This window comes from Lepisosteus platostomus, chromosome 9 (assembly GCF_059453375.1).
Source record: "Lepisosteus platostomus isolate fLepPlt1 chromosome 9, fLepPlt1.hap1, whole genome shotgun sequence".
Lineage (NCBI taxonomy): Eukaryota > Metazoa > Chordata > Actinopteri > Semionotiformes > Lepisosteidae > Lepisosteus > Lepisosteus platostomus.
Genome location: NC_142619.1, coordinates 51634491 through 51657643, shown reverse-complemented (window position 1 = coordinate 51657643; position 23153 = coordinate 51634491). Strand labels below are relative to the sequence as shown.

Genomic DNA, 23153 nt, shown 5'->3' with positions numbered 1-23153 from the left:
ATTTCTCCATTTTAAAAAAAGATATAGTGTCTGGTTTGAGTAAAAGAGGATATTTATAGAACTACTTTCCAGTCGAGGAAAAAAACAAATCGGCATCATGATTGCAGCATTTGGAAATCAGCCATAATCTGGGACTAAAAGGATTTAATTTTTTTAATGTAATTTAACCTTGGGGAAAAAATATCTCTTTAAGTACCAAAACATGGATGTAAATGAGAGCAAACCATACAGCACATGTTGCTCATTTCCCCATTGGTAATACATTGCCTAAGGTTCCCATCCAACCATTTCTTGATGGATTCCGAGAATCTATTTCAACAATATGGAAAGGTAGTTTGTTCCATGCCCCTACAACCCTTTTTCTACAGCAAATAAGATGCTTCATGGTTTCAATTCTTAATGTGCTCCCTCTTCCTTAACTTGTACTTGTTCCCTCGGGTCTTATTCTCACTATTGGTCCTGAGGAGCTTCTTTGGTGTGCCTTTGACAGTATCTTCTGAGATTTTAAATACTTCAGTAAAAATTACCCACTCCTGCATATAACCCCTCTCGTCAAAGACTAAAGATGTTCAGTTCCTTAGTCTTGAAAAAAGGGAACATGTAGGAAATGACTCTTGTGAATTGGTGGTGTTTTGATTGTTATCCTCACAAACTACTGTATATATGATACAGGAATATCCTAAAGTTTGAAGCATGTTACAGTACATAACATACTCAAAATAAGTGCACCAAAACCTGTTTGATATGTACAGGTCCACACTCTGTGCAGGTGAATTATCTTATCTGAAATTAATTTCATTGTGGAAAGCACATTGTCATTGTATGCTTATGCTTTTTTATGCTTCTCATGCTTTCTTTCTCAAAGCTATTCATTACTCAGTCTTAACTAGCCTGGAGTCTTCACCATAATTAAAAACAGTGTTGCAGTCATAATTCCAATTAGTCTGTGTAACTTCATGATTTTGATGGACATGAGTTCAATCAGGAACTTAGTTAGGAATCAGGAATTAGTTACTTTTATCTCTTCTATTAATGTTAAGGCTTTAATGAGTCAGATTTGTAACAATTATGATGAATATACAGCTATTCTACCTTTGATCAGTAAGTACAGTACTTAGTTTTTCTGTACAGTCTAAGGATTTTTTTATCTTTAAATCCTGAGTCAGTAAAACTACCAATACAGAAAGGAGACTAGTGGTTGGTGTTCTTTGGCAGTTTTTAATATCTTTCCTCTTTATAATTTTTTGAACCCTCTCATCTTTTTCTCAGAACTTTGTATAACCTAGTACCACATTAAAATCTTAATTTTATAAATGCTTAGATAAATAGTAATTTTAGAACCGATTACTACATATGCAAACTAAAGCATTGCGTCTGCTCATCAGCTGATTTAAGCTTATTTCTGGAATGTGAGAACAGTTTCATTGAGGAAGTTGTTTTAAGATTTGCCAGTTTATTAATTATCACTCCATGCCTTCTTATGGCTTCATTAGCAGCATGAAGCATCTGCTGCTGTTTCTGCCACTATGACGAGTGTGTTCATCTAAAATCAGGTTCAGCCATGCTTAAACTGATGAAAGAATTATTTACTTTTTTATATGGTTTGCCTTCATTTAACCTGGGCATGCATTTCTGTGAAAATTACAAAGCTATTAAAACATAAACAAATGCCCATGACCATAACGTGTTAGGCAAAGCTAAAGACATTGGGTAGCATTTAGTATTCTGGAGTAAAGAATTGAGCGGATTGTTTTTGCTCACTCCCAGTCCCTCCCGCTGAGTGTCTGTATGCTGGTCAACCCTATAAACACACGCAACGATTCTACGATCCCTTGGACAAGTGCCGAATCTGTATGTGCAGTAATGGGACCATCGCCTGTCACCGTAAAAACTGCGTGCCTGTCCAGTGTGCCAACCCTATCATGCAGGACTGTTGTCGAACATGTGATGGTAAGCCACAAAGTGCAATGAATTAAAATTCCACTTACTCTAGATGAGATGTGTGTCATTCTGAAGGATTTAAAATTATATAATAACATTGTCTGTCGTGGTTTTTAGGAGTATTTGTTTTATGAAATACCATAGGTTTTCAGTCTGTGTTTATGTTACTGTATATCACCCTGCAAATCACAACTGCCAACCCACTGAAGGTCAGCAGATGTGAGCCTGGTCAGGACCTGGATGGGAGACCTCCTGGGAAAAACTAAGATTGCTGCTGGAAGAGGTGTTAGTGAGGCCATTAGGCGGCGCTCACCCTGCTGTCCATGTGGATCCTAATGTCCCAGTATAGTGACGGGAACACTATACTGTAAAAAGGCGCCATCCTTCAGATGAGACGTAAAACCGAAGTCCTGACTCTCTGTGCTCATTAAAAATCCCAAAGAGTTTCTCGAAAAGAGTAGGGGTGTAACCCCGGTGTCCTGGCCAGATTTCCCTTTGCCAATCATGGCCTCCTAATAAGCCTGATCTGTGAACTGGCTTCATCACTCTTTTCTTCTCCCCACTGATAGCTGGTGTGTGGTGAGTGTACTGGTGTATCATCCAGGTAGATGCTGCACATTGGTGGTGGTGGAGGGGAAACCCCATCTGTAACACACTTTAAGTGGATTGTCCAGGAAAGCGCTATATAAGTGTAAAGGATTATTATTATTGTAATTTGTGCCTGCATTGACATAGCAGGGTATTATTCATATAATTTGAGGTTTATGATAAAATACAAAATCAGTATGTAAATGATGATTATCTGCTTTGTGCAAAAAAGAATAGATGTTGTCAGCCTCATATGGTTTCACCATGCTTTCAGTGTGCTTCACCAGACTTAAAAGATGCTAATACCATGATTTAATATGTTAACTATTTAAAAGAATGTATGATGATTCTTAGTATTGCTGTCATCTGGTGTTTTAAAACATGAGGAAACCCAAGGGAAGGAGAGTAAGAAAATGTAATTATACTTTACAGGATAAATACACGTATATAGATAATGATAATATTTTATTTAAACACCAGCAAACATTCCATAAATATCAAGCAATCATTGTATTTCTGTTGAATTAAAATGAAATCATATTTTGCGTAAAAATAGTATAACTTAATCTTTATTAAATGTTTTCCTGTATCTAATATGTATAATATATAATTTTATTTTGTCTACTTTTTCTACTGAATTTGAAATTTGTCTTGAATTTATTAAACATTGGTATATACTATGTATGGTAAGTAACCCTGGATAAGGATGTCTGTTAAGTAACTAATAATACAAAAAGTAAAAAAAAATCCAATCCATTTTTCAACTTTGGTCATTTTATAATGCAGACCTGGAATAGATATCAAATTGCTAATAAATCCATTGACCTTTATTGACCTAACATGTGCCTAAAGGTGCCTATACGCCTTGGATAGAAATATAGTAGCGTGTTATGTTTTGCAATGTCCAGTGCGCTAATCTAAAAAAACAATGATATTCAGAGAGTGCTGGAATTCTCTAAGTTAGCAGTATTTACCCAATACATGGACGTGTTTATTTCTACTGCCCAAGAAGAAGATCTCAGTTTAAACTTGTCTCTTTTCTTTGGTAGGTTGTCTCTATAATGGGAAGGAGTTTGCTAATGGGGAGCAGTTTGCGGATGTGTCTGATCCCTGTGGGAAGTGTGTTTGCCAGGAAGGTACTGTCTCCTGTGAGAAGAAGCCTTGCCCAGTCATGGAGTGTCCATTTCCAGTGCAAACCCGGTGCTGTCAAGCCTGTGATGGTAAGTTCCCTGAACAGAGAATACTACAGAAGTGTAATTGAAGACAAAACTATTGAAGACCACATACTGTATGTACCATTGTAATAGTGAGAGATTATAATATGAAACATATCATTTGTAAGAAAATGAATCTGCATCTCTGTAGTACTGTAAATGACACAGGACTGTTATAGCTGTCTGAGCTCCCAAGGAAAATACATGTTTAATTAAGAAAACATGTGACAATAGCAGCATATCAATCTGTGCATGCAATTAGGCATATTTACTATTTTTAAAACATAGACTATTTTTAAAACATTTCATTCAAGAATGCAAGATGTTTGGAAAATGACTGCATCAGATGGATGTTAGTGTTAATATACAGACAGATAATGTGTGAATGCATATACTTTGCTGAAGTGTGAGTTATACCTGTGACTTTTTACTTTTGAATACTTAGTTACATTTTCTTTATTCACTATCAGTTATATAACTTATTGATTCTGAGCCCAATTCCAGAGATGGAAAAAATACAGTTTTTTTTAGTACTTCTTTAAATATAATTTAGATTATTTAAAAATATATAATTCTAATAAAATAATAAAACAAACCTGGCTTAATGTGTTGAAAATGTGTAAAATCACATGAATTGTATTCATCCTTGATGAATATTAACTTCTAAATTAAATTTGGCTGTGAATATTTTTATGAAAGCCTTCACTGTACAGTATTTGTTATCAGATACAGTTAGGCATGACATGCCTGGACCCATCCTTATGATGTTAGTTTTCAAATAATAACTGGAGTTCTTCAGCACAGTGCTTCATTATGCTTTGAAATACAGTCAATTTCAGTGTTTGATATCCCTAAAACCCTTCAGCTTCCAAGCTTATTATCTGTCTACTCTATAAGTTAAATTGCCATCTGTTCCATTCTGAACTATACCAATACAGTATTATGTCTGCAATTTAGGTGGTGAGTCTAAACTTCAGTGCAGGAAAACAAATGTTTCTTGATGATTCTGTTTATTCATGCTTTTTATTGTACTCCTTGATCTGCTGAATGTATACAACTTGGGTTTCTTTTTACATATTCCAAAGCATTGCCCTTCAAAACAATATTCACCAAGAACACCAGTGTAGGCATCCTCTCACGAGGCACCAATAAATGTAGGGTTTTTGTGCATTTACTGGGACAATTATTAATTGTAGCAGTAAGTCATAAAATGATTCTTTGATGGCTATTAGAAGACCAACCTTGCGGGATAACAGTAACGCACACACAAGGATACTAATACACGACAATACATTTATTAATACATAAAATGTGCATAAACATAACAGATCTTATCAGTGAGGGTTAGCAGAATACAAAAGGTATATAGTGTAACGCTTACGGCCGACAAGCAGTGTGTGTAAGAGCCGGCGTACCAGAGCGGGTGACGTCACCGCCCTTCCCTGTGATAGCAGGACCACAGCTACTGGGCTGTTGAGAGATCTCTCTTTGGCTCACGGGGCTAGGTCGCTGCAGAGAGACGCGGAAGTCCCGGGTTCGAGCCTCCAGTCGGGATGGGGCCGACCAGATGCGGCAAGGGCGCCCGCCTGAGCCCCCGTTGCGTTACATTGGTGTCAGAAGTGGGATGGGATAGCCCTTCGCCGGGGACGGCGATTTAAGCGGGGGAGAGTGTAACGCTTACGGCCGACAAGCAGTGTGTGTAAGAGCCGGCGTACCAGAGCGGGTGACGTCACCGCCCTTCCCTGTGATAGCAGGACCACAGCTACTGGGCTGTTGAGAGATCTCTCTTTGGCTCACGGGGCTAGGTCGCTGCAGAGAGACGCGGAAGTCCCGGGTTCGAGCCTCCAGTCGGGATGGGGCCGACCAGATGCGGCAAGGGCGCCCGCCTGAGCCCCCGTTGCGTTACAATATTCAATCACAAACCAAAACGGATATGCATTCAGGATACCATTCATTTAGACCATTTCGTAAACGAACTTGGATTACAACTTCTACACGAGATACTCAAAAGCAAGTACTGTACATCACTCATAGGAATTAAATTGATATCAACTGGAGTTGAGGTAACAATTGAATTTTCGAGCTGTAATGCAGAATGTTGAATACTCATCCGATCTGTGTGGATTCAGATCTCCCGCGGACACAAAGGAACAGTGGCAGGCTGTTGCTGTGTCCAATCGGCGTTCTCTGGCCCGGTGCCAGGCAGTGCTGGTTTGACGAGTGAGAAGAAGAGAGAGATTTCTGCTGCGACGTGCTGCTGATGCTCTCTGAAGACCGGCTAGTTAGTGTTGGCTGAAACTAGCAGAGTTTATGCACATGAGAAAAGTGACTGCGGGTCCAAGCTTCCGGGTCACACTCTTTAGACAGGAAGAAGACTGGTTCGTTCCTGATGTAGCGCTAGTCCTGAATCCTGAGATTCAGCTGTTGACAGTTCCGACCGTAGTTCACTTGTTGATCTGGTGAGCGTTCGCGGTGCGTTCGCGAGGCTTGCTGCTGGCTAACCTCGGGTGGATCCTTTGGTTACGCTCGGCGACCTCCGTTCTCGACTCTCAGAACAAAGTAAATTCCTGGTACTTGGACACACTGGCCATTACGTGGTTGTCTGAGCTGAGTCTGAGAATGTCCTGGAGGGGCACAGAGGAGTCCTGTGCTGCCTGTTTTACCTAGAGGAACTACAGTCGTTCATTGGTTGAAAGTTTCGTGGGCATTCGAGACCCACGTGGGGTTGCCCTGCCCTACCAGTTCCTGATTGGCTGAGGATGAGTAACAATGCACTCTGACCTAAGTGTAGTAAACAACTTGGGATGAGACTCTCCCTTGGAATCTCCCAGACAGTAAGGCGCCAGAGATGACCATTTATTAGGGTGGCTTATGTGTCTCAGCCTTGGGAGTTGTATCTTATCAGGACACTCTATCAGCTAGAGAAACACCTTAAACGTGAACCAAATGGAATGGCCTCTCTGTATTAAGCACCACTGAGATGAGAGACAGAGACTGGCAAGGGGGCAGCAAACTTAATTCCTCTATTTTTAATAAGCCTTGCTGCTACACCAGACTGCAAGTTCATAAATAAATCACATTTGTTGTATTAGAATTGCTCAACAGCCTGCTATGTTCCTCTGTGAAAATGTTTTTATATGACACATTCACTGTAAATAGCTTATAAAGTGGCCTTTTGTAATTGTTTTTGTATTGCTTCAATAAATTGCAAAGAAAGGCTTCACGTATAAAACAGCTTAGGAGTCACAACCATGCTCGAGTCCAGACCATGAGTAAAGTCATTACGAGCAAAGTCACAAATATTGTTCAGGCTGTGAATGAAAAGAAAACTGGGTATGTTTCATGCTTAAAATGTTGGAATGTTTAGCATGAAACAAAAAGAAATCAAAAGATTTTACAAGAATGCAAATATTACTTTTTTGTGATGGGATATTGGAATTTCTAATGCTGGAGACAGAGAAGTTATAAAACGTATATAATCTAAGACAAGACAGCAGGGTTGCAAAAAATAAAGAAGCGGAATCATCACTGCTTTTGTGTGGATTTCGTTTTGTCTCTGTAGGAACTCTGGTAATGTATGGAGATTGCATTTTTTGATGAGGCCTGTTAATGTACGGTTAACGAAGGGATCTAGCGCCAGGAGATGAGCACCATTATCAAATGTATGAGCGGTATTTTCTCAGATTTCTACCATTTGTATGCCTTCCAACAGGTTGTAATTACATTGGGGACACATATCTGAATGGACAGGAATTCACAGATTCCTATAACCAGTGCAATCACTGTGTCTGTACGAATGGATTTGTGACATGCAGCCCCAAACCCTGCTATAACCCAGGCTGCACACATCCCATTACACTCCCTGGGAAATGCTGTCCAGTTTGTGAAGGTAAGCTTAATAATTCCTCTCACAAGAGATCACAGCATAAATTGTTAAAATGTGGTCTGTCAGTTCCATACTTGTGTATAGGTGCTTTTTCACTTTTTGTGACAGTTTTTCCTTGGAAATAAAATAAATTTGATTCAGATATTGAAAACCCTCAATGGCACTGGCAAGTCAACACAATAAACTGGGGGAAATTGTGTGGAAGTGCATTTATAGCCGAGAATAGTAGACACACGGTTTTACGATCAAAGTTGTACAGGTCACGTTGTTGAAACTGATGCTCTAACTTCTTTCAAGAAATGTTGAGATGAGATCCTCTGATTTATTACCTGCTAACTACCAAAAGGTCCTGAAGGACCGAGGAGTGACATCCACTCATTTGAAACCTTCTTACGTTCTTAAATGGTAACCGTGTCTCTGCAGTTGCCCTAACGTTTAGATTAAACGGATTGGTTAATGACATATGTGTGCATTGGTTTGCAATTTCACAAGGTGCTGTTTAGGCATATTGCTGTTTAAATTCCCTTAGGTTAGATTTGTTGTTTGAATACGGTTGTCACTGCTTTGGAGCTCTGTGCTTTCCCTGAGCAAATCAGAATACTAGAAATGTGTCAATGTTTTTTATTGCAGTAGATACAGTATCTTGTGAACACATAACAAAAGACCTATTTTTAAAGGTCTTATATGACTGAATAATGTGTGGCTGTGATTGGTAAATGCAGTCCTTAAAATGCAGGTGACATTACTAGGACAACCCAGGACTTTAAGCTTGGGTCAACTTGGCCAGCATTCCCCAACTTTATTGGGTTGTCTAGTTAAAATACGCCTATGGTGATTTCCTTGTCATTTTAAGTCTGACAGTGGTATCAGTGAGGGATGGAGCACTCTTCTAGCTGGCTTTAGGGTCCTGAAAGGTGTTTTTGAGCTTGTGGTGCAATGTCAAAAGAAAAATTGTTTGATGGGTAGTACAGTTGCAAGAGTTGTCTGCCCTTCCTCACTTTTCGCCCTCAGAAAGAATTGGAACTCTTTCGTTGGAGTCATTGTTGTGAACTAAGAGGTAAAAAAAAAACCAACAACAAGCAATCCAAAAATTGCTTGGAAATAAAATGACTAACACAAAAAATGTTCACAGATGTGACAGAACTGTTCTTAGGTCAATCGAGATGCTGCAAAAAACTAAATGAGCAATAAAACAGTCTTTGTCACCTGTTGCCTTCACCTTCATCATTTAAAAATATACTTAGAAGAAACTTGCATGGTCACAAGAAGAATTTTGTTGCTGTTTAGTGTTGAGAAATTGTTGAAAAATTAAGCAAGATTGCTGACCTTGGGTTTTCTTGGTAGGGTGTTTCTACAGTAACGTTGCTATCATCAACGGACAGACATTCCAGGATCCTGCTGATCCTTGCTCTCAGTGTACCTGCAGGGTAAGACTTCTGTTGTTACAATTGTTGGTGTGCTTCATGAAATTGACGAAGTTAACTGAAAAGTCTGGACTAAATCATCTTGCAAAATAACTAATAATAATGACTTAGTACTGTTCACAGAAATATTCAGTTTTAACCTTTGGCTTAATTTAAGCCCTGAAGTAGTCAATACTTAAAGCACCCTCATGTACAGAAACTCATTAAGCATGTTGTCCAATTTCATTGTGAAATATATTTTCCTTTCAGGCAGGATCAGTTCAGTGTATGAAGAGACTTTGTTCCCCTGCATTCTGTTCCCATCCAGTAATTGGGCCATGTGACTGCCCCATCTGTGAAGGTATTATTTGCTCTATGATCCTGTATTTACATATGTGAATATGTGTCGGGGTGCAATGGCTGCAAAGGATTTAAAGGTTCATTTCATGCTGAAAACTAGAAAGAATAAACACAATTTTTTAGCTGTTTAGTCTCCTTCAGGTGTGGAATATTTGTTAAAACATGACTAGATTATTTTGCAAACTACCTCAGTTATAATTAATGGTGTAATGATTTCAGTATATTTGTTGTTCACTATGTAATTGTATTCTGTTTTTGGATTCAGAGAAAAAGACTTTAAAAGCTGTTTTCTTCCAATTACTGGTTTGGTTTCTGTAGAGTTAACATGACAGCATATTACAGGGATCAAGTTTATATTATGTAATGAAATGTTCTGTAATTAATTCCAAAACATTTTAAAGAAAGTCTAGAAAATCTTAAACTAATTAGCTGCCAAGGATAATCAATCATAGGGTACAGCGAAAGTGTGTTAGTAATTCAATTAGAATGCAATCTAAATGAGCAAAAGCAAAAAAAAAAATAACACTAAGGTGTGAAGCTCTTATTTTGTATTGTCAAAATATATATCATGCAAGGTGACATGGAAGCAGATGTGCTTTAACATGTGACAGAGCCTGAGCCTCTTTTCTGTAGGTTGCGTTTTCCTGGGAACAGTATATGCAGATGGAGAAACCTTCAAAGGACCCAATGGGGATTGTGAGGAGTGCACATGTTTTGTAAGTTCCTCATGAATTTCTGCAAAACCCATTTTATTAAAGGGTGGTTTCATGTGCAGACAGCGGAAGGGCAACAACACTGTAAGCCCTGGTCAGCAGAGGACCACCTACAACATTCCTCCAGGCAGTTACAGTATGTGCACTGTAAACTGGATTCACAGCCACAGCCACATCTGATGTGTCTTTACCTGTTTACAGGACAAACTGTCCTGACTTTAAACTTCTCAAATGCATAGCTCATTTATGTGACTTCTTGCCTCAGCGTCATGAATTGTTTTTAATAGCAACATTAGTTTTATGTCACAGAAGAGGCAACGATATAAATTACTGCTTAGCAGATGGGTGATGGGTGAGTTATGTGGCAGGGAGGGAAGGATTTGGCTACTTATATAACTTTGTGCTTTCATTAAATATCTGGTTTTAGTAATGAAGCAGACTGTGTGTGTATTCCTTTGCAAGATTAGCAGTGGGTTTGATGTCTATGCATATGTTCTGCCCCTGGCTATTCTCTTTTCTTGAGACTTTTTAGATACTTTTGCCATAATGGATTATAATAGAGACTTTTTTAATCAATAATTGACACCTGTTCTTCAAGCCTGGGGAGGGGCAAGTCATGCATTTGTTTCAGTAAAGAGAAAGTTAAGGACCACCTGAAGCTGATGAGTGAAAACTATGTTGAGAAACTACAGTAAAACTACAGTGTAACTGCTGCAGCCTTACAGTGTGTTTTCTTTCTCCTTTCCAATCCTTCAGAAAGGTGACGTGACTTGTGGCCCAAAGAAGTGCAGTAAGGTCACCTGCCCTCACCCTGGCATGGACGTCTGCTCTTGCCCTCTGTGTGAAGGCTGTCATTTTAATGACAGAGACTGTAAGAATGAAGAGCGATTCATCGATCCCAAAAACAAGTGCCAGCGGTGTACCTGTCTGGTAAGAATCAATTAATACAATTAGTGCAGAGTTATTTAGTTTTAAGTTATGTTGCTGAAATGTAAAAAACAGTATAGAGATCTTTGTCACATTACAGCCTGTTGTAATGATCTTCAAGTAGCTAAAGTCATACATACTGTACTATAAGCATTAAAGCATTTCTTTTTTGCTTTAGTTGAATTGTATTGAGAGTCATAAAAGAAAACAATGATTTATGTTCCTTACAAGCAGTCTCACAATTATGAACTATAGAACAAGTTCAGTGGAGCCATTTCTCAAAATTACTGCTTAACGCACAAAAAGCATTACTATATGGTATGCAAAAGACCTTGCTCCTGGCATTTGTTTTTTGTACGCATTTGTTTTTCATGTCTTATCTTTTCTATGTAAATATACAATTTTGAAATGAATCTGAAAAACAAGGGTATGAAATTCATGATATTTGAAAAGCAGAAGAAACGCCACCCCAGGGTTGTCTTGATTTTAAAGTAGCTTTTTTCTCGGGGTAAATTAATTAAATTTTCAGATAATCCAGGACTGCAATCTTACCCAGTTAACTACATTGTACAGATATCATTTTTCAGTGGTACCAGCTCTGTAGTGACAATACTGTATGTAACATACAGTACATGCAATTATAACCTTACTCATGCCTTAATGACTCCTGGAAAAATAATGACAAATACTTACACCCTTCTGAACAGACTTTGCAAAATAAGAATACCAAGCATAATAAAGGTCAAAATTTAATATTTAAAAAACTACATCACAAGTGTGTCCTCCTTTAACTTCTGTTATGTTGCAATTTTTGGATACATTGTTAGCTTCTCTTCAATGTGAACATTTTCCCAAATCTTTGCATCAGTCAGCTTTTAGTGCATTTAGGTTTATGAGCTTCCAATATAACATTTCAAATGGTGATTATATTACTGACAAACACTTTTGTCCATACCAAATATGATTTTTTTTGCATTGGTTTACATACTATACACAATATATTTTCTTCTGTATCAAAGCTAGATTTTGTTGTGCTTACTTTTTGTTTGAATAATTGATATACAGTACACAAATCCTTAAGGAAATTGCCCAATGTTTCATCAGTAAAAAACACCATAAAATACCAAAGATATCCTACAGTTACAGGGCCCTCTGAATTTATGTATATATTATTTCAATGTCAAATTATACTATTTTAAACATGACCACTGTACCACTGTGCTCTTTACGACGAGAAATGAAAACAGTTTTCAAGTAGAAAGTGTTTTGCCAGTTTATGGTACCCAGCATTTGCTAGTAATCAAATGGCAAGTAATTTCACTGCACATAAAGCTGTTTTTGAATGTGTGTTTTAAGAATGGGGGAGTCACGTGTGTGCCAGTGACTTGTCCTTCAGTTTTCTGCCGGAACCCAGTCACCCCCCCTGGAGAGTGCTGTCCGGTCTGCACTGGGATCTGCCATTACCTTGGTCAGGTGTATGAGAGCGGAACCATCTTTGACTCGCCTACTGACGTCTGCTCAAAGTGTACATGCCTGGTAAGCACTGAATGGCAGAAGGAATTATCAGGATCGAAATGCTAATGCTCCTCTGTTAAATTTAACCTTACATTTAAGGCCTCCTTTAAGATTTCTGTTTTTTTTTCCTGTTGTAATGAAACTTTTCTTAATTTAAAGAGGTCTTTGTTTTTTGCTATTTGGATGATGTCCTCGCTACAAGAAAAATGTTGTGAATCAGTTATACCATATGTGCAAAAAGCGTCATTTTGCGACGTCTTATGAATTGGTCCTACTGTGTGTAGGCAAGCTCCAAAATGAAACACAAGTGCTGTTTTATTTAAAGAGTGAAAATGACTCATATTAGGCAGGCTAATTCTCAGTCTGTTCATCAATAGTTCCTGAATGCATTTTTACAGCTGGTGCAGAAGTACAGAAGAATGCACTCACTTTATCATCTTCTTTGTTTCATTTGCAGAATGAGGTTGTGACTTGTCAAAGAAGGCCTTGTCCCCATCAGTGCTCTCACCCAGTGCCCTCTACTGCGTGCTGCCCAGCCTGTGATGCCTGCTTCTTTGAGGGCATTACATTCAGCAACAGAGAGACTTTCTCATCTCCATCAAACCCTTGCCAGCGTTGTAGTTGCCTCAAAGGAAATGTTGTGTGTACCCCCTTGGTGTGTCCCCAGATACCATGTCCCAGTCCTGTCACTAAACCTGGGCAGTGTTGCCCTGAATGTCCAGGTAAATATTTAAATGCAGCTCCATAAATTGTATTTAGAAAGCTCATCACAAAGAGAGGAGGGTAGAAGATTAAAATGTTGCATTTCTGTTTCACTAAAAATGTCAAAGCAAAGGACAGCCAGGACTTAAAATTTTCTGTTTTAATTCGTTACTGTCACTTCTAAGACAAGATAAAAGTATTGCTTCTGTATGTAATTAAATTTGATTGCATCAGCGAATGAAAAAAGCCTTGGGAAGTATGTGTTCATAGCCTCAAATACTGTACCTCTATTTGCTTTGCGTTTTTCTTAAATCAAGGTCTTAGGGAATTTATGACTGCACCCTTTTATATAATAGTATGATGTACAGTAGAGTGAAAATGTCTTTTCTTAGTGTCTTAAGGGGAATGAAAGGGATTTCCGTGCAATCACTAAAAATATTGTAAGTTATTTTGAGTATAACATGACATACTGTATCTGCAGATTTACCAGTAAGGCTAGTTTCACAATATTACTTAAATTACAATGTAGTTTTGACTCACAATGTAGGGTTTTTCATCTCATCTTCTGATGTCTCCTTTACATGTTTTTTGCAGTGTGCTCATATTTCGGGAAAGAATATGAAGAAGGGAGTCATTGGCTCTCCACTGCAGATAACTGCCAGGAGTGCAAATGTGTTGTAAGCCTAATCTTTCCGTGGGACATTAAGTGCCTCGTTTGCATAAGTTTCTCATACAAAAGGAAACAATAAGGGGTGTGTAATTAAAAAGCTGCATTCACCAGCCACAATTAGAAATATTCAAAAACAAGACATGGCTGTGAAAACACATCTAAAATTTACAAGAATCTCAATATATGTGTGCTGAATATGCTAAATGTCTGTCAATGTATGCTAATGATTTGGGAGGATATGAGTGAGAAAGGTAATGATATGCACCCCATATTCACAATATTCTTCTATTAGATAGATCTAACTTGCTTGCACATGTGAAAAGCAGGTGTAATGAAGTGAGATCCTGCTCTGAAAAGGCAGCTGTTCAGCATGAGTTCTGTATCTGAATATCCCCGCACACAGCAGGTTTCAAAGAAGAGAGGCAGAGAGACACCAGCACCTAGGTTATCTGGCATTGCAATCTGTACTGAGAACATCTTCCCCAGATATAAATGGAGCACAAACACAGTATAGCCAGTGTCCTCGTCTACCAGCAGTTCCATATGTGCATATACTATACAGTAAATACATATAGATTACTGTTATATTTTTCACAGTTCATTTTCATTTTTCCTTAAAGGAAGGTTATCTAGACACTATTTTGTATGAAGTAACTTGTGGAATAATGTTTTCAATTATTGTTTATACAAAGAAAAGCATTTCAGTATGCTTTGAAACAACAGGAGAGTAATGAGTGAAACTGCTTGGATGACAATATCAGATACTGTAGAAGCAAGAGAAAACTGCTGTAGCTGTAGCTGCATGTTGAGAAGGCATCAACTTTACAGCCTCACAGGGGTGACCTGTGCTTTATGTGTGTTTCAGAGAGGAGAGGTGGAGTGCTCAGCGGTGGTTTGTGATGTGCCGTGCAGTAACCCCTCCCCTGTTTTGGGACAGTGTTGTCCCAGGTGCCAGGACTGTTATTTTGAAGGTGTAACCTACAGCAATGGAGAAAGCTTCACCCTGAACAATTGTAGGCAGTGTTCCTGCAGTGTAAGAACCCACCAATATTTCTTTTCTTGTGAAGACATGCATCATAAATCAGTACAAAAAGTGGTTAATTATTCATGAATTTATGACAGTAGAAGTTATGCCTTCACTGCAAGTACATTTCATATATTCATTTTTTTTTTGTCTTTTTGCTTTGACTAATGTTAAATAATTTACATGGCTGAACCTCACTGGACCTTATTAGATCAGTTACAGTACATTCAATGGCTATAGAAAAGAAAAAAGACTAAAACGTCAATGAGGCAAAATGGGATGATGACTAGTTAAAGGGATACCGTATTAGTTTTGATGTGAAAGGATGGCATGGGCAGAATGTTTTTTGAAAGGCTTCAGTGGGGAACTGAGAAGAACTGACTCACACCTGATGAAATCTGAACAACCGAAACTTTGTGTTTTTTAATTCTACTTTTCAGGGTGGAATTAACCTTTACTTGTTCCTTTCTTTTAAAAGTATAACATCCTAGAATAACAATTGCTTTGTTAACACAATTTAACATTTTTCTGTATATATTTGACTTGCAACTCTTTCCAGTGTTTGCAAAATGAATATTTAAATGAATCCAAACACTAAGTAATGAAGATCTATTCATACCCTATCATACCCTACCTTTAATTACAAATTGTCTAGTCAATATTTTTTTTTATCCTTTGAGTAATACAATGTTTTAATAACATGTATTTAGGCAAGGTATTGAATATGTTCTACAACCTATAGATATATGTTCTTATTTGCATTGCAGTACCATAACAATGCAAAGAAAAAGAGGTTTTATTTTGCTAAGTGTGTGGAGGACCCGTTATACTTTTCTGTCATTATTTGTTTAATCAAGTCCATTTTAAATAGTTTAGCAGTATAATGAGCTTGCCAAAATATTCCTAAGCAATTTGGTTTTTGATAACTGTCCTGTTCCACAAAGAGTGGTGTACAGAAAAGCTTTATGCAAAAAATACCTTTATGCGTTTCAGGAAGGAAATGTCCACTGTGCCAATACCTTGTGCCCCAGGCTGAACTGCATGCACCAAGTTACAGAGCCTGGAACATGTTGTCCTGGCTGCAGAGGTAGGTGGCTCGGTGCTCTAATGCTGATCTGGCTACAAGGCAGAGCGCTGGGATTGACCTGTCTCAATTTTAAAAGGAAAAGATTGCGAGAGTCCTCATCGAAGGAACTTTCATTTTCAGGTTTTTCAAGAACCTTTTTTTTTACAACACTGTCATTGTTGAGAATCACAAAGAGAAATAATGGCTACACAGATATTCAGCCAGCAGTGAATAGCTGTAGTAGAAAATAAAATGTTGGGACTACAAATGAGTGACAGACTGAATGAAAAGATAGGAATTCATCATGCACTAGATATCATATTAAGTTGATTGTTAGACTGATTAAATGAGCTATCGGGTTTTATTTGCTAAAGTCAGATCCATGTCTAATGCAACCCCTTCAGTGCAGTGTAATCACATGTATTTATCTGAATTCCTTGTTTTGGTGTGCCATAGCTTGCGGTTATTTTGGAAAGGGATTTTCAGTTTCAATAATCTGAGAGGATGACAGAATATGAAGTAATTGTTGTATTTAAAGAACTCATACACGACTATGGTCTACTGTATTGTCTTTGTCCAACACAGGGTGTGTCTACAATGGGAGGGAGTATGATGAAGGCAGCACCTGGTTTGCTTCCACAACCCCCTGCATGTCCTGCATGTGTGTGGATGGCGTCACAACCTGCTCTGACGTCCGCTGTGTCTCCTCGTGTGTCAATGAGGTTCATGTTCCTGGGGAGTGCTGTCCAGTGTGTGCCGGTAGGTGCATGTGCTTATCTGCTTTCTTTTGATGCAAATCATAAGAAATTCGAAGAACCTGCTGTAAATTTGTTCACTGCATGAATGACTTGAAGCTTTCCTTTCAGTTATGGCTTTTTGTGAAGGCAGGGAAAGCAGTGTTTCAGAATAGAGTAAACTGCACATGTCCTAAAGAATAGGTTAAGATAAGACCTTCTGGTCTTGCCAGCTGTTTCTGAAATGAGTTTCAGCAAGAAAAGCAACAGTTATTTCAGATCATCATTTTTGCTTTTGCCTTTTCCCTTCAAAACTTCCATTTGAAATTTTACATTCCAGGCTAATACACCAATATTCAGTATCCTTTTGAAAAACAATGTTGCCAGTTTGGAAAAGGTTGATTTCGGGCTATTATGTAACTCTACATTTCCAATGGCAAAAAACAATACAGTTCTATTTGTAGCTGCAATTCTGGAGATCAGTGAAACCGTAAGGAGATGTGTTAATCATGTGTTTGCTTTTCAGACTGTGTATTTGGTGACAGAGTGTACGGCCCAGGAGATAGCTTCCATCCTTCTGATGACCCTTGCGAGATTTGTACTTGTGAGGTCAGGAGACAAAATAATAAGAACTTTGTAAATTATATCTTTACATGGAAACAATTGGCTAATTATATATATAAAGCTGCTACATCAGTTAACAAATGTCTGAATAACTGTTTGGTACAGAAGGGTTTATCATTTTGTTGCCATGTAATTGCAAGGGACACAGGGCTGTTTGCAATATTATTTCCATATTGCTATTTAGTGACTTTAATATAAAAGTAAATTACATCTTTAATAAGGAGTTTATATGCAATTTCTTGACTTTTTATATCATTGGAGTAGTTACAAAACTCTCAGGCTTAAAATTCTGTGCAGCTCAACTATTAGAAGCAAAATGTAATTGCATTTTAATTTTATTTTTGTGGCTTTCTGAAATTTAGTCTTTTCTAACCATATTTTGTTTACAGCTAAACTTAACATAGAACAATAATGCACAGTAATTCATTTATAGAATGGTGGCTAGCCTGTAACATAGACAAATGAAAATAATATTGCCGAATCAGGAATTGTGAAGAGACAGGAATGTGATTTCTAGTGCCTTGGTTTAATTCAGATATCTTAAATGGAGCTGCCTGCTTTCTGTAAGATGTGTCAGTACAGTTAAATAAAATGTTAATTAGCTTCTGCAGCAAACAGTGATCATGATGACATTTTCAGTCTGGATTATTCCTATACCATGGTTAAAGAGAAACAATGTTAAATTAAATTAAAATATCAAGACTGTGAAGCTTTGTCATCTTTCTGGTATACCTTTCTGTTCTCAAATGTTAAGGGTTTTTTACTTGTTGTGCCGATATTGTAGGTGATGCCAGATGGAGAGCAACATTTGCGCTGTTACCGTAAGCAGTGCCCCAGTCTGGTGGACTGCCCCAAGAACCTCATCCAGTTCCCTGGTCCTGACCTCTGCTGTCCTGTTTGTGCCCGTCAGTATTTCTTTCTTAATTGTTGATGAACCGTGTAATTGTATTTGTTCCTAGTTATATATTTTATATATTCTATATATATAGTTCTATATATTGAATGGGTGGTTTTTCACAATGAATTAGAAGAGTGGGCTTCCATGTTGCTCAGTAAGGAAATCTTACCTCAGTGCAGTTTGAGCAATATGATTCCAGGGAAGGTTATATCTGATACTAGCTGTGTACTATTTTAATTTGCACAGTGTGTTACAATCTATACTGAAAACACGTGATTCTTTTATTTGTATCTTGTTCATATTCTCCATGATTTTGTATATCTGTTTTATTAATATCTGTTTTAACTGTTGTTGTGTTTCTTTTGGGTGTTATCGTCAAATATTTTCTCATGGAGTGAAGTTTTACAGTAGTTGACATTACAAATCGAAATCCTTTTCAGAACTCTCTGTTTGTCTTACAATTCTTTTTAAATATTATGAAAGTTAACAGGAAGAGTTCTATAGTCCGGTGCAAGTGTACCACCCTACCTCTGTTCAAAGCATGTTTGCAAAAATTGATAACAGGGTAAAAATCTGTTAAAAAAACTACAAAATACCTGCCTCGAAACTACATGTTCAAAAGTGGCCTTCATTGTTATTTCATCAGATTTTGTAGTCATGTTGTCTTTAAAATGACCTTTTAAACACTAAGCCGTAGCTCATCTGTGGTGCCTTTTCTGTTGCTTCATAGTAATAACTAGTAAACAGATGGCTTCGGATGTTTATATTACCAGAATAAAAGTACAAAATTTGAAATGATGGCTGTTAGTTGAATGAGAAGTGCTACCATTTGGGTATGCAGGGCGGCTCAATAGAGAGCCTGATAAATTACCCTTACATTGCAGAGCTGAATGGTGCCTTTATTTTCTTTTATTCTAGAGAACAATCAGTGATGGAAATGAGGCCAACATCTGGAGAACTGATTTAAACACTCTCCTTTGTTATTGTAATCAGCCTGCAATGAGGCTGTAGGGGAAGAGAGATGGAGTTCACTGTACAGTGTACAGTGTTGTTTGCAAGTTATAATCCATTTTTGGATTGTGAAGCCTTAATGATATTAGTGTAGCATTTATAATACAAGAATATAGCATTGTGTAATCTCTACACCTCTCTATTTGATAGTACTATCCTGCACTATAGCAGTTAATACCCTTGCACTGAATATTGTAAATGATCTCACTCTTGTAATTGGAATATCTGACTTAATTTTTTCTTTTATTTTAGAACCTCTCAGTAACTGCACAATAGATATTGTAGGAAATGAGATCCCTGCTACAGATGATCCATGTTATACCTGTCAGTGTAAGGTACTGTACTGTACTGTATATGGTAACAGGAGACATTATGTACTGTACTGTATGCTTCAATCATGTCTTAAACCTCTCCTTAAACATTTTCTCCAGAACTAATTTAACAAAGTAGAACTTGTCTTTCATAAGATTTTTGTCTTATCAATAGCAAAAACTCTTAAAATATGAAGAAATGCTAATTATTTTCTGCTAGAACTGCAGTAATACTGCAATGGATGTGTTTTTTCTAGGATCTGACCTGGGTTTGTATCCACCAAGGCTGCCTTCCTCTAAGCTGTCCAATCTCAGAGCAGTTCACTCCAGAAGACTCTTGCTGCCCCATTTGTGATGGTATGAAGACTAGATGTCTGCAATATTTAACCGTTAGTCTATACTTCATGGAAAGTAACATAACAGAAATCTCATTCTTTTCAATTGCTTAATTGTGGTACCATCATGTCTTTATTTTTGTACCGCTTGATTATTGTTTGTTACTGATTTTCTAGTTTTATCAGTACTGTAAACGAGAGATGCCAGACTAATAGTAAGCGTAAAAGTCTAATTTGTGATTCGATACTTATAAATTACTCTGATAAAATATCCCTAATTTTATCTAAAACAATGGCATCTACAGGTATTAGCATTGCACAATTGGTTTTCATTTTTTGTTCACGTATATGAAAATGGTGGGGGTATTTTTGATGACAGAGGTGAAATTTCTCCTCTCTTGCCTGTAAACATTTCTCCTCTCATGTCTGTCTTATTAAGTCCTACAAGATAAAAGATAAAAAAGATAAAAGCTTTTTATTGTTTGAAATAAAAAAAGACAAATATTGATTGAATCAAAACTGTTTTAAGAGCTTCTAATCAATCTCCACATGCAGTGATTTGTTTCAGTAAAGCTTTAGAATAATGTGTTTTCCAATTAAGATATATACATGTGTCTCACAGAATAATATATTTTATATTAATACTGTACATCATCTTTACAATGATGATTTCAAACAACACTTGTGGGAATTGTGTTTCCAGAGTGTATAATTGAAGCTGAAAATCGTCGTGTTTCTAATGGGGAAAGCTGGACTGACAGCATAGATGAATGCATCACATGCACCTGTAATGTGAGTTTTATCTCATCATTTCTCAATGTTTTTTTTGGGGGGGGATTATGATTGATATATTTCCAGAGACTCATTTTCCCGTTTGTGTAAATTTTTGTTTAATTGACAAATGAAAGGGACATTCTATAACTCAGCAGGGGCTTTTAATTGTTGTACAGTATATAAGTAGTGACTGTTGTGGGCTGTAATTACAGTATGAATTTGTTTACATAGAATTCAATAGAAAAGCCACATGAACTTTGGCACCATGCTAATTATTCCACTTCTTTGTCTTTACACCTTTCTCAAAACATCTTTGCCACTTTCAAAATCCAGTGACCAACTTGATTCACATTCCTGAAGCTGATCTGGGTTAGGAAGCAGTGGAGTTTCCACTTTTAGGAACACTTTAACAAGTGTTTTATTTGTTTGTTTTAAATTCTATTGCAATATTCGGCTCACTCATTTTCTTTAAGTGGATCATATTCTGTTTTAATAATTTAATTAAGTACTTTCTTTTTGCTTGCATTTTGCAAAACTATTTTTGAAAAGGTTGTGGGATTCTGCTTTTTTGTCTTGGTAATATTCATTCTTAGGATAAATCTGTTCTGTGCTTCAAGCAGAATCTCTATTAACTGCTGCCATTCATTCTCCACATGCCATACTTATTTTCTCCCATTCTGCTTCTTATGAGGTCTGTCTAATTCCTTCCTTCAAAGTTTGCTTTCATGAAACTGTAAGCATTTGGAATCAGCCTGCACAGTTATACACCGTACATACTGTGTTTATGCTGTATACGTACAGTAGCACACCACATTATGAACACAGTCTCCTAATGGTTTTCACACTTTTGGGTTCCTCAATCTGTGCTGATGGTTTGAAAAAAACAGATTCATACCAGCGCTTTTTCTTGTAGGTGCTCTGCCCCAAAAATGAAAAACAGAACTTTATAACATTTTAAAAATGTCTTTAAGAACATATTTTACACACTATGTCATTCTTGTGGTTGCGTGTGTGGGTGTACCATTTCAAGTGTTATCATTAACCCTATAAGATATGGCATATTTTCAGCTTCCTTTGTAAAAGATCTTAAATGTCTTCTGTTCTTTATTCTTAGCATGGGCATAAACATTTGATTTGCAAATCTGGCAAAGGATTCCTTTTTATAAACACATTATCACACCCCCTTTCATGACAAAGACATGCCCATGTAATTACAGCATATCCTTTTTGAGAGAGTTTTTCATCAACAATCTTTTGGATAAACATATTTTTATTCATAATTGCTAAGTATGTCTGTGCAATATGAGCATCTCTAGCAAGTCCTTAGAAATGCTAGAAGCTTACATTACATATATTATGCAGTGAAGTACATTTACAGCTGGCAGATGGGAGATAAGTTTCTAACACAGTAGCTCTTGAATCTCAAATAAGAAACAGTAGAAAAAGGAAAATAATTAACATCTCCTCTCTACAACTATTTTTATCAGCTTGGTTACATTGAGTGCAACATTGAAGAGTGCACACCAGTGATTTGCCAAGATGGTTTGGTAAAGGTAAAGTCTCCAGGACAATGCTGCTATGAATGTCAAGGTATTTAAGTCCTTTTTTTTGCAAATACACAGTTTATTTTTCAAGACACAAGAGCTCTGAGATAGTCCAGTGCAGTAAATATAATGAACATGATCTTTACCAGCACATAGCTGTAATGAAAGGTTTAGATTACCAGCCTGTACCATCAACACTAGTGGGATGATTTCTGAAAAGGTTATATCTTTTATCTATATGAAAACATTAGGTGAAAGTTTAAAAAGAATGAAGAAAAGGCTTTTAGAGTCAGGTGCTCCTTCTCCCTCTGCACAGAGGCTGCAAACCAAAGATCTACTTTCTGTTCCCCAGACACCAGATCAGACCGACCTTGAAAGCCTTTTCTTCCTGCTTTTTAAACTTTCATCTCACCAGTTGTCAACCAGCAACTGGACAAATGATTGAGGGCAGCAGACAAGAATCTTTATTTTGTGTGTACTCACTTCCCTCTCACAGTACAGAAATGCAAACTCATAAATGATGAATGCAAAACATATATATGAATGCATAAGAAAGCGTTATCTTTATTTTGCAACAGAATATAAAAATGTATGAGCTTACAACTATAAATATACTGTATACTGTACATTGTTGCAGATACCGAACTAGTTAATCTAAATAGGCAAAATGAGGAATAAAGCTTATAAAGCAATACAGGAATTTCCTGTGTTCCCGTTTCAGCTGACTGTAGTTCTTCTTTGTTTCAGATCCAAACATCTCTTGCATGTACCAGGGCAATGTGTACCAATCCAATGAGCACTGGGAGGTGGATGAGTGCACCACCTGTACCTGTGTCTCCGGGGAGGTACACTGCCAGACTGAACGCTGTCCTCAGGTGTCTTGTGCCTCGGTAGGTATTCTGTAGTTAAGAAC

General features: G+C 37.3%; 1 protein-coding gene across 1 annotated transcript in view; it reads left to right on the top strand.

Moving 5' to 3' along the window:
* kcp (kielin cysteine rich BMP regulator) overlaps positions 1-23153 on the top strand; it is a 103370-nt gene that overhangs the window by 69748 nt on the left and 10469 nt on the right. The window contains exons 27-46 of the mRNA XM_088645479.1: positions 1768-1950; positions 3579-3749; positions 7456-7632; positions 8974-9056; positions 9303-9393; positions 10026-10108; positions 10862-11035; positions 12389-12568; positions 13005-13269; positions 13844-13926; positions 14785-14952; positions 15937-16030; positions 16595-16768; positions 17270-17352; positions 18152-18272; positions 19529-19611; positions 19845-19944; positions 20626-20714; positions 22184-22286; positions 22988-23130. Coding sequence (XP_088501605.1) covers positions 1768-1950; positions 3579-3749; positions 7456-7632; positions 8974-9056; positions 9303-9393; positions 10026-10108; positions 10862-11035; positions 12389-12568; positions 13005-13269; positions 13844-13926; positions 14785-14952; positions 15937-16030; positions 16595-16768; positions 17270-17352; positions 18152-18272; positions 19529-19611; positions 19845-19944; positions 20626-20714; positions 22184-22286; positions 22988-23130 — 2648 coding nt within the window. The remainder of the gene's footprint in view (positions 1-1767; positions 1951-3578; positions 3750-7455; positions 7633-8973; positions 9057-9302; positions 9394-10025; positions 10109-10861; positions 11036-12388; positions 12569-13004; positions 13270-13843; positions 13927-14784; positions 14953-15936; positions 16031-16594; positions 16769-17269; positions 17353-18151; positions 18273-19528; positions 19612-19844; positions 19945-20625; positions 20715-22183; positions 22287-22987; positions 23131-23153) is intronic.